The sequence below is a fragment of the Sinohyriopsis cumingii genome, chromosome 1 (assembly GCF_028554795.1).
Source record: "Sinohyriopsis cumingii isolate HCF-2022 chromosome 1, ASM2855479v2, whole genome shotgun sequence".
Taxonomy (NCBI): Eukaryota; Metazoa; Mollusca; class Bivalvia; order Unionida; family Unionidae; genus Sinohyriopsis; species Sinohyriopsis cumingii.
Window position 1 is genome coordinate 14,309,446 of NC_142961.1, and position 12,599 is coordinate 14,322,044.

The 12,599-nt window shown below is 37.2% G+C and overlaps 1 protein-coding gene across 1 annotated transcript in view; it reads right to left on the reverse strand.

The window, feature by feature from the left end:
• The window catches only part of LOC149806443 (uncharacterized), a 121,635-nt gene that overhangs the window by 62,360 nt on the left and 46,676 nt on the right, over positions 1-12,599 (reverse strand). Inside the window, exon 2 of the mRNA XM_089979837.1 lies at positions 7,204-8,118. Coding sequence (XP_089835963.1) covers positions 7,204-8,118 — 915 coding nt within the window. The remainder of the gene's footprint in view (positions 1-7,203; positions 8,119-12,599) is intronic.

A 12,599-nucleotide genomic window follows, 5' to 3' on the forward strand; every position in this document is an offset into this window, starting at 1 on the left:
TGTGATCATATCACGTTATTTATGGGTATAACAAATCATTCAAAGCGTTAAGCATATAATTCTTTTAACCTGTCAGATTCCACAGAAGAGTTTTGTTGAAGAATGGTTGTTTATTTCGCTTTGTTTTAGATTTCCGATTAGAACAGTTAAATGGATCGTGTTATAAAATGGCAAAGGCATGAAAGCCGGAGGCACAGTACAATCTTTACATCAATGCACTTCGAGAAGGCTAAATATTTACTACCTACTAGTCATTCAGGTCACTGCGTTGTTATATTTAATTTTCGAAAAATGCATTTTCAAAAATGATACACATGGACAAAAGCAAGAAAATTCCTAAAGAGCTTTTTTATTTAAAAAAAAGCAGTATTTTAAATACAACGATGAAAAGATAAGATCTCGCTTTATTCATTAGGTCAAAAACGTTGGATCAGTAGGTAGGCCTTCCTAAAACATATTTTCCAAATATATAATTTCGTATATTCATGAATAGTTCCAATTGTCATAGCGTACCGCTCCAACTGTCCAGTGGTTAGAGCGTCCGCTTCGGATGCAGGAGGTCGTGGGTTGGATCCCCGGCCGGGTCATACCAAAGACTAACACAAATGGTACTAACAGCTGCCTCGCTTGGCGCTCAGCATTAAGAGGTTAGTGTTAGGACTGATCGGCCTGGTGACTGGGTGGGACATCATGCTACATGTCTGCGATATGATGCCCCAGTGCTAGGCATCACTATAAACTGCCACACTACAGACATCGTTGCGATATGACTGAATTTTTTTAAAACCTACCTTAAAATTCCAAATCACACACAAACAAACACACACACACACACACCAATTATCATACCGACTAACTATGATTCATTCCAAGCAATCACTGTTAAATACCAAAATGACAATAAATCCAAAACTGGTCCGTTAATTCTACAAATTTTAAATTTCCGAAAAATAAATGAACAATCGCACAAAATATCATGCAAGAAAAAAAATGTAGTCGGTAGGATTTTAGTCGGTTGATTTTTGAAACGTTTTCTTCAACTGACCATGCACCGCTAGAGCTGTTACATCTCAGCAAATTTATTCCACAGAATGTGCAAAGAAGTGGAGGGAAAAAGCAATTGCAAGTTATATTTTGCAGAATCAAATTTGATGATGGTCATTCTCAACATGCCATGACCATCTGAAAACTAAGCTGATCTAACTGCACTGAGCATCGAAATCCCTTGGATTCAATAAACCAAAAAAATTTACATTCATGTCAAGCTTGAGACCTTAAACCAGACAATGTCAGCAAAATTGTTAATAGAATAATTAACCTGCAAGAAACTTTGCTCTTTTCTATTTGTGGAAAGCAAACTTTGTTGACGTCTGTAGAAAACAATAGCTTCTTTACGTGTATTAACACCGATCCGGTGGCCTAGTGGTTTGAGCGTCCGCCTCAGATGCGGGAGGTCGTGGGTTCGATCTCCGGCTGAGTTATATCAAAGACTTACAAAAATGGTACTACCAGCTGCCTCGCTTGGCGCCCAGCATTAAGATGTTAGAGTTAGGACTGGTCGGTCTGGTGTAAGGATAATGTGACTGGGTGGGACATCATGCTACATGTCTGCGGCATGATGCCCCAGTGCTAGACATCACTATAAACTGTCACACTGCAGACATCGTAGCGATATGACTGAAAAATTGTTAAAGCTACATTAAAAATCCAAATCACACACACACATGTATTAACGACCGAATTTTTTATTTTGGGGGTCTACAGTCATTTTCAGCATATGATCGATCATAGATGCCGAACAGTATATTGTGGTAAATAATGAGCTCATATATGCAAAGTTCCAAACACTTGGCCACTTTACTTTGTTTATCTTCATGGCTTATGGTCAATCTACTTTATGTCTTGAGTATAAGTTATGTTAAGTAAACATTTGAATAAAAGACTTGTGCTAAGGTGTTTTTGCTAACGTAAATTTGCCCATACTTAATCAAGCACTTCTGTTGTCTATTTAAATAGTCAGGTTCGAGGGTGCTTATTTTGGAACCTTCTCAAACTTTGTAATGTCGGAGATAGGTAAATCATGAACGAAGACCGCAATCCCATAATGCAGTGCTGTCCAACCTTTTTGACACCATGGGCCACTGAAAAATGTTTTTCTTGAAGCCGAGGGATGCAGCAGAAAACTCAAAAGCAACGACTATATAGCTGCTCGAGCTCTGGCGGGCCATTTAAAATCAGCCCGCGGGCCGCTGGGTTGGACTGCACTGCCATAATGTGTAGTGTATGTTATACGAAGACGTGGCGTATATTATACGAAGACGAATTGTATGTTATACGAAGACGTAGCGTATGTTATACGAAGACGTAGTGTATGTTATACGAAGACGTGGTGTATGTTATACGAAGACGTAGCGTATGTTATACGAAGACGTGGCGTATGTTATACGAAGACGTAGCGTATGTTATACGAAGACGTAGGGTAAGTTATACGAAGACGTAGTGTATGTTATACGAAGACGTGGTGTATGTTATACGAAGACGTGGTGTACGTTATACGACACTGTAGCTGATTAGAGGCTCGTCGTGACAAAGAAGAAAGGAATTCATGAATCTTTTGGAATAGGTGTCATGGAACAGACCTGCTTTAATTTGTATATGCTATTATACAGGATATCGCATCATTCAGTTTAAGTATTAGAAGTATTCACGGGGATATTATCACATTAACATGCTATTACAGTTTCGAAAAGCGTCATATTACGCAGAAAGTTGGGAGAAATTTCGTTGGAGAAAGATTGAACGAAATGGTTTAATAACATTCAATTTCTTAAATACTTGATACAGGATGGAAATTCGATTCTCAAATTCTTTACAATCTCGATAATATCTTCTATCCATCATGGAAAAAATAGCAGAGATATTTTATGTATGGCAGCTCACTGAAGTATTACCTACAATAGCTTTGCGCGAGACATAACCAGTTTTGATAATAATATACCAGAATCCATCGATTCTCTCGTAGAATTTCCCAAAAAATCACAATCCTTACAATGAATATATTGTTGCAACTACAGATCACTAATGAGCATTCAGCTATAACAGCGTGACGCTCAAATGTGCATATCTAAGCATTCTGTCAGCTTCAAACGAGACCATGAGCGCAAAAGAAACCAGAATACCTGTCAGACCAGGATACTTTTTTTCAAGAAGTTTAGTAAGTGCCTAGAGATATACCTGAAACAATGATGACTTTATCCAAATATATTATTACTGTTCTGTGGCATTTCTAATTTTGTCATTCTTTTTTCTTTTAACAAGGTTATCAGCTCTCTCCTACACGCATATAGCAGTTGAAATGCATTAATAGGAAACAAAATGCACTGAGACAGGAGCAAAAAGTGCCAATTTGAAATACCGGTCGGTAACCACGAAGTATAAAAATAAAACAACCTACGCATATTAATGTGACTCCTGCTTTAACTACAGACATATAGTTTGGGCACACAATTCAGCTTTTTCTTGCTTTTTTTATTGCACATTTAACTATTCCCTACCACTTCAAGAAAGATAGAGGCCAAAAAGTCCTCCTCTTTTATTTGGATACCATAAGGACAAACTATATTTTATTGAATTTCCTTCTACAGCTTTAGGAGGAGGCAGAGTTACGGACTTTCCGGGGTACGATACAAACGTATTGCAAGATCCATGACGGCAAAGCCTGAAGAAAAGACCCCCACGCCCCCCCCCCCAAAAAAAAAACAAGGGAAAATAATGATTAAATCGTATTCCTCGAATGGACCTGGGCGACGTAAGTTCTTCGCACAAATGAAAGCGCAATTTATTCGGACCACTTTTTCAATTTCTACGATTGAATTGACCGTAGGATTGACCGAGAAGTTTCAGATGAAAATATAGTTCGATGCATTCACTACTTCAAGGTCAATCCTTGTTTCTTAAACATTCGAGGTGGTCCGATGGATTGACGTCGAAGGTGGGAATGATTACCCGGTGGAAAATCACGTTGAATAAGCCGATCTCACACAAGTGCATCAGATGATATTTAACGGACACGGTCTTGCCCTTGACCAATGTATATTACAATCGCAGCATACTGCAACTGGCTCAACCTGGTCATTTGGTAGAAAAATTAGTGCAAAATAGTTCTCGTTCTTGCCAGTATATTTAGTCCAACTTGGAACTTTCCCAAAACCCGCCAATTGGGAATTCTATTAGTCCGCTGGTTGGGGGTGGGTGGTAGGATTTTATTGGATAAAATTTCCTGTCCTTAAATAGCTTGAAAATAAATATATTCTTGCTCTGATATTTGAAGAAAAGAACTTATTAAATTATTTATATTAGTCTGGAGAAAAATGTATCTTGTGGTAAATGAAAAAATTATTCTAGTTCGGAAGAAAATCGCAGGGGGCCCTCCCCCACTAATTAATATACATTGCAGCTGGAATCTTAGCGAACTGATGACAAACATACTAAAAAAGTAACTGAAGACAGATACGTAAGTTTATTAGCACAAAAGAGGGTTACAACTGATGAAAACGTTGGCTTTTTTACCGACATGCAGGCTCACGCACAATGCACAATTGTGGGGGAGTTCTGACAAGGAGGTATTATATGAGGCGCAGTAGCGGACAAAAGTTGACCCAATCAGAACGTTGCCGTTGAAAATTTAATGTCATATGTCCAGAATTCCACTTTCACGTGTTGTATCAAAAATGCGTGTCCTTAAAGTTCCATTTTCTAGGTCTAGAGTTTAGACTGTATCTGTTGAATTAAAATGTAGTGGTTGAAAGCTAGATTTTCTATGTCAAGGTTTTAGATTGTGTCGTTTGAATTACACGGTGATGGTTTGAAATTCAAATGTCATACTTAGAGAATTCCTAATTTACGTATTGGTTCAAAGAGTTTATGTCGAAAGTTCCATTTTATATGTTGAGTATTTAGATTTCATCTGTTGAATTACACCGCGCTGGTTGAAAATTCGATGTCCAATGTCGATTTTTTTATTACTGCATCATCTGACTTACACGGCGGTTGTTGAAATTTTAATGTCATACGACGAGAGTTTCAATTTAACATGTCAAATCACATTGATTGTGCTGAAAGTTCCATTTCGTATGTTGAGCTTTTAGATTGTATCTGTTGAATTACAAATCGGTGGTTGGACATTTTATTGTGCTTGTCAGAATTGCAAGTTTTATTTGGTAAAATGATGTGCTGGTGTTAAAAGTAACATTACACAATATCCACTTTAACAATTCAAAATAATATCGAGTATTAAGATACATCATTCGTGTATTCAATTAATAGGCGTCATTACCTTTCATGTATTTACAGTTTGAAAGTTACTATTCACAGGTCCAGAATTACTACGAATTTCTTCGCTAGAGGTCGCTTTCGTGAACGGACCGCGTTATTTTTTAACAAGGATGCTGTTTCTCGTTGCTGTGAAATTCAACAGATGAAATCTAAATACTCGCCATATGAAATGGAACTTTCATCACAAACAGTTACATACAACGTGTGAATTAGGGATTCTTGACATATGATATTGAAATTTCAACCATCGCTGTGTAATTTAAAATATACACTGTAAAACGTCGACATAGCAAAAAGAACTTTAAACCACCACATTCAACATATTATATTTAAAATCTCGATCTAGAAAATGGAACTTTAAGGACATGCAATTTGATCCAACACGTGATATTGGATTTCTCGAATACGACATCTAAATTTAAACTGCAGCTTTCTCATTGGACCAGCTTTTGTCCGCTACGGCGTCTCATACTATTAGTATTGTACAAGATATCACGCTGTTCGTCTTTACCGTATGTGATATAGAACGGGGTCGCGAGGGGAAATTCTACTGTGCGGCAATAACTATTGATCTACTTTAATGTTTCTGCAATAGTCGAGTTGCAAAAAGAAGAAAAACATCACAAGTCTAGACCGAACCTGGCACACGTCTTAAACCTTTTTGGTCTGTTTGGATTTGAATACAAACAATAACGATACACATTTTGACGTTTCTTTTGGAGATTTACATTAGTTAAACAGTCCCTAAACACGTAGTGGGTAAGCTCTGAACTGTACACACATCATTATTAAATCAAACATTTTGCCAGAAACAGACATTAAGCATAACGGTGTCACTGCTAAACTGCAACTGTAAGATGGCAGTCTAAGTACCTCATCGCCCTTCAATACAAATATGATTTTTTTTCCAGCTTGCTTTTCTTTTCTACCATTTAACGATACATAAAAGTTAAGCGTGTTCCAGTTCAGCAAGCTATTCCATACTGAAGAACATGGACAGACTATTATATCAATTTGTAAGAGGACAACATTTATGATTCCACTCGTAGATAAGTTCCTAAAAAAAAACTATTTTGGAGCAACAGAAATTGGATTAAGTACAAAGTATGCACCGGTATATTTATTTCCAAATATAACCTAAAATTATGTGCATCGATGACCCAGGCAGTTATAAAATCGTTATTTTATTTTGAAATCAATCATTAATATACTACCACGTGATATTCTAACGCTTTCACGTAATCTTCTGTTATATCGATAATGGACACCACCCATACTAACCACCACCATTACTCCTGCAATTTAATCTCAACAAGATAAAGATATTTTTTGCTTCTGAATTTTTATGAACTTGGTTTATTTTAGGATGAAAAGCAGAAATGAACCCAATCTGACACATCTTTTCTTTCTTTATGTTTTCACCAAAATTACAAAGCATCCAAAGAGTCCGAGTTTCCTCTAACCCTTTCAACCTCGTAAAATGTTGAGGTGTAAAAATAAATGCCACACTGTCTAAAATGTAGTGGGAAGGGTCAGAGGAAACTCGGACAGGCATCCATAAAGAGCCTTCGATGATTCTAATATTGATTTTAATATTGGTTTCTTTACATCTGATAATAAAAAAAACCCCCAAGTTTAAGTAAAACAAAAAAGAAAAGAATGTCAGCGATGCTCCTTTGATTGACACTCGATCATCTGGACCCTCGAACAAGTATTATTTTCTCGATATTGATCAGATTTATGTAATAAGTGACCTTGACTTCTAAAAGTAGGTATTTCGGTGACAAGCTTTGCAGACTTATTTTGTAATGCAGTAGTGAGAAGTCTCCAGTGCAAGTGCAATGAAGAAAGAAACATGCATTTACTTACCCTGGCAGCCATTGAAGTTGTAGGTTTCTCCAGTAAATCCCAAACACGTTCTCGCCATTTGGAAAACACTCCTGTCCCAAAGTCTTCTTCTTCACGCTGTCGCAAGCTTTCTGCTTCTTTACGTATCTCCTCGAAAACATGTTCTTTCTTCTGATGGTATTTGTGCTGACAACATGATTCTAAGTACAACTCATCTATTCCCCAATATTCCAAATCGTCGCTGAAAGACAGTACACACATTTCCTCAACAATATGCAACTTTCCGGTGCGATAAAAATTTAGAATTGAAGCGAATGATCTCGGATGTCTGTCAAAAAAGTATTCATTCTCACCCAAACTGTAATCGTCGCACAGCTCCATGAGTACCTCATGTGTGTTACAATGACGAAGTTTTCCCAACCTTGTGTGAGGCATTCTGTCCAACGTCCTCCACAGAACCTCGTGTTTCGTACCTCCTACATTTAAAACTACTCTCTTAGACTTCTCTCTGGATATTAGGATCGACTGAGGGTCGGGTATGGTTCCCTCTGATGAGGGGTAAAACCTCGGCCCTGGTACAGACGGCATATTATCAGTATCATTCACCATCACTCCCACATCTGGACTCGTCTGTTGTGGCTGCAGCACATTTTGTAAGAGTACCGGCTCGGATGAGAGCGCAGGATTCGGTGCTATTTTTACCTCGTGTTTAGAACCCCCACCGTCATGTGACTTTCTCGTGGAGGAATCTTTCGCATCTGTAGCTGCCTGCTCTGATACAGGTATTCCACTCACAGAGTCTTTCTTCCGCTCACGCTCGTGTTGACGCATGGAAGCGCGTGTCGCCGATGCCAAGTTAGAACCCAAGTCGCTGTCGCGGCCAGAGCTTGAGCTGTGATAAAACAATGTATTAATAGAAGATGTCCGGCATTTTCGCTAAGTGTACATCAACTAGAATAGTTCATGCATTGGTCTAAACATTAGATATTGCCATATGTACTAACATAAATAAATAAGGATTCGGTCAGTATAGTTTTTTAGGAAGAGCCTTTCTAAACAAGATGAGACACAGTGGTTGGACATCACATTGTTCTTTAACATGTTTGTTTTTTTTAAAATAAATGTTCGACAGAATCTACATCACAAAAAGACACAACATTTAAAGGCTCGAGAAGCTTGTCAACTTTGGTTAACTGTGGAAAGAAAATCTACATCTACACAGAGTTGGGGGGGGGGGACATCTACGTCATTAGTGGAATTGTCGTACCATAAAAATTGGGCTTGAATCGAAAGTTAAAGCAACTAGACTATCTAGTCCGAAGGTTTAGAAGACATCACAGTTATAGTGGACAACATATCTCTTCATTCGTAGGGCAGACGAAATCAGGTAAGAAAGAAGGCAGGCAGAGGTTATAACGAGTACTGATGAACATCGAGGTTGAAAGTAGAAAGTATACCCATGTTGAGTTGAGGTAGTGACACGAGCTCCATGGCATCTGCACGCGAACAATGTCAAGATTTTAAAATATATATATATATATATATATATATATATATATATATATATATATATATATATATATATATATATATATATATACACACACACACGTGCTCGCGAACACAAATTGTATCATTTTGGTTTGTAGTTTGACTTTCCCTCTCATTTTAGATATTGGGACATTTATGTTGGGTGTGACACCAGAGAGCAATCCTCGTTATGAAAACTGAATTCGCCGAAGCCACACGGTTGCGGAATCGAAGGAAGTCGTTTTAAACACCGAGTATCAAAATGCAGCTTTATTGTGTCGAGCCCTACTTGCCTCGCATAAATAAGTAGAATATTTATCATATCCTTGATACTAAATGACATTTATTTCGCCTCTTTATACTGTTCACAACCTGGGCACCGTACTTTGCAATTCTACCTTGTATGGTCACGTGATCCACATATCGCGATCTACATTTCCTTGATATTAGAGGTAAAGAATTTTGGAAAAGCGATCATTCATAAATACTGGATTATGAACTCATATGTCGGCAGTTACAATAAAAAAGAAGTGTTAATTGCAATGAAGATAAATATTCTACTCGTCCATATTCGGCACGTATGGTTCTTTTCAAGGTAGCTGAATTGTCCTAGACCCCGTTTAAAGCGATTAGCCCATCTACAATAGCGTGGTTTTGGAGAATTCCACGTTTTCAATACGGAATGTGCTCTGGTATCATAACCCAAACATAACGCCCAAATACCTACAACTGCATGATAATTCATTACAGAAACACACACACACACACACACACACACACACACACACACACATATATATATATATATATATATATATATATATATATATATATATATAAATTTTAGAAAATAACCTTTTTATAAAATGCAGAAATGGGAGATAGTATGCCACTAATTTCACGTATTTTTATTATTCCGTTCATTTTGTAGCTGCTTGGATAATAACACAAGCGTGTAACTCAGAAAAATACTGTATTTCATGCAACATGACTGGTTATTTCTGCCAGTTCTTGATGATGAATAATGTAAGTAGAACTGATACACTTTGTTATTGATTTATTTTCCGATATAATGGAATGCAATACCCTCCCAGTCAGTCAGGACACGTGATGAATAAACAGAATCACTGATTTACCTCCCAGGCAATCCGAAATCGGGCTTAATAAAGAATTAATCCGTATTGCAGAGGCAGCCTTGGAAGGAAATTCTTGGTTTTAGTTCGGTGTTTATCGGCACAACAACACTTTAAAGGTTATATGGTGGCAAGGCAAGGTGAGTAGAGTATGTTTTCCATACACGCTATATGGTAGCTGATCATGGTCGATCCGATGGTGGGAATCGAACCTTTATCCATCGCGGCTTTTCTGCCAGTAAAGTATTGGAATATCTGGTCTTTTTCACCCTGCTGCCGTTTATTTGGAATTCTAGTTTTCAGCTAAACACTGGGTAGTTCCCTATTTGACCAGCAACCGATATTCTCGTGTTATTTTGACAAAATAAACCTCTGCAAGAATTACAGTTCACTGATTTCTACGTGAAGAAGACTTTTGCTTTTTGTATAGGAATTATACCATTGATAACTGTTTTGTAAATAATTATCAAGCGAAATATCGTCCGCATTCGCATTTTGTTGTGTTCATCGACAAGGTTATACGTTCCCACTTAATCATGCGTTGTATGAATCCCATCATACGCTTCCAATGAATTCCTATTAACGTTTAATATGAAAACAGAAAGCATGTTCTAAGGCACTGTTTACATAGTGTTAAATGCACACGATTCAAGCTGATTGATAGTAATTGATGATATTCAACTTCCGTCGTGACAGAAAGATAAGAAAGGAATGATGAAAACAAACAATTAATTCTCTCTGAACTGTTCCAATGAGAAAACAAACTGAAAAGGGCACCCTCCTCGAGCTCCATCTGGCCACTAGAGTATAGTTAATAATACTTGTTCTGCAAAAACTCAAAATACTGCTTAATGAGTAAGTACCAAAGTGGCAATAGTAACAACAACAAAGAAATATCCTTAATACACGTACGTTAGCCTTAATATGCAGTGAAGAAGAAAAGATGGAATCGATAGAAGCGAATGGCTCCATTATCGGCGTGGACTTAAGAGTACAGCAAGATTGGACGTCAGAGGACAGCAAGATTGGACGTCAGAGGACAGCAGGCTTGGGTTTAACAGAGGACAGCAAATTTACACAAATAATTTACACTTACCACTTGTCGAAACCGTGACAAAATGCTTGTGAAAGAAAAGAAAAAGAAGAAAAAACCACCAAAAGAAAAACAACAACAAAAGAATAAGATACTATTAATATTACCTTACCGGTATAATCTTGACCTACACCCACGGATAATGCTATATATCCCCCCCCCCCCCGACAACAGACGAACAACCATTTCTATTGTTGATTTGAATTGACTGTAGCGTTTAAATCTGCTGGCCCGACAGAAATCACGACCTTTCTGCAGCAGAGATATTTAGGGTATCGTGTCAACCTAAATTGGCTTTTTTTTTTTAAACTGCTTTAAAAGTACCCCTATAGCACAGATGGTCTATGTCTATTCACTTTAGTTTATTGTTATTATTATTATTATTATTATTATTATTGCTGCTGTTGTTGATGGTGATGACGATATTGTAACTGTTATGTTGACGTTATTTTTGTTAATGTTGCAGCTGCGTATGTTCTGTTCAACACAGTATTTACCTATTGCAATCGTTCATATTATAATATTATTACATTGGGCTTGGATGGGTGTTACTAAAACTCGGATTTGAAATAGTTCAGCGATGACAACAGTGAATTGTTTTCTCTTTTATCTTCTCATCTGGTTCTGTCAAAAGTGTATTCATATCCGCTAGTCGTAAACACGACTTGGTACACATATTATGGGCGCTTTAGGAAAAGATGTCTTGACATAATCGCGTTACATCCAGGTATCCCCTAGAGGTACAAGTCAACAAATCTGAGTTTTAACAGATTGCCAAGTCATCTGATTTAATCAGATTGCAAGCCAATAAACGACATAGAGGAGAGTAAACATGACCACAACGTCGTTAAAATATTGAAAGACGAGTCGACAGAGTAATCAGGACATCTTAAAGTTTGATTTTGGTATCATCATCATCGTCATAACTATGTCAGTATAATAATGTTGCTAAAGTAAATTATCAGTAATGCCAGGGACCGACCATTTATATTTCCATTTACTTTTTGTTTTGGGGGAAAATGTGACCCTCAGAAAAAGTACTCTTTCTCTGATTTGTGAAAAATGTAAATTCGTCATATTATGTTGAATTTTTTTTAAATCTTGAGATAAAGGGAAAACATATCTTTAACTGATCGTTAAATAGTACGTTCATAACTCTCGGTACTTAGTCATCATTAAATAGTACGTTCCTAACTGTCGGTATTTAGTCAAAATTGAGTGTACACATATTCCTTTCTAGGGGTTAATAATATATCGAAATTAAATAGAAACAATATAACGTTATTATTTTGAACTTACCAGTTTGACTTGACATTTAGAAAAGGTTGTATTGCAATTTGTCAGTTTCTTTTGCAAGCAATGTGACCATTTGAAATCAGTGGTCTGGCTTCACGGGTTATGGGTTGCGGCAGAAGTTCGAGGATATTCGTTTTAATTCCTAAAATAAAGCTGGCATCGGACAATAAATCTCAGAGATGACCTGGAATGTGGTCACGGGATTTCATTGCCAATTTCCGAATAATCGTTGGCAAATTTAAGTAATCCACATTTTAATTATACCTGCTGCAGATGACAACATCGTGCAATTCGTCCATTGAAATGACACTTGCGAGCTTTGATAAGATCTTCCTTTTCCATGCATTTCTGACTCTTCGTCAGAG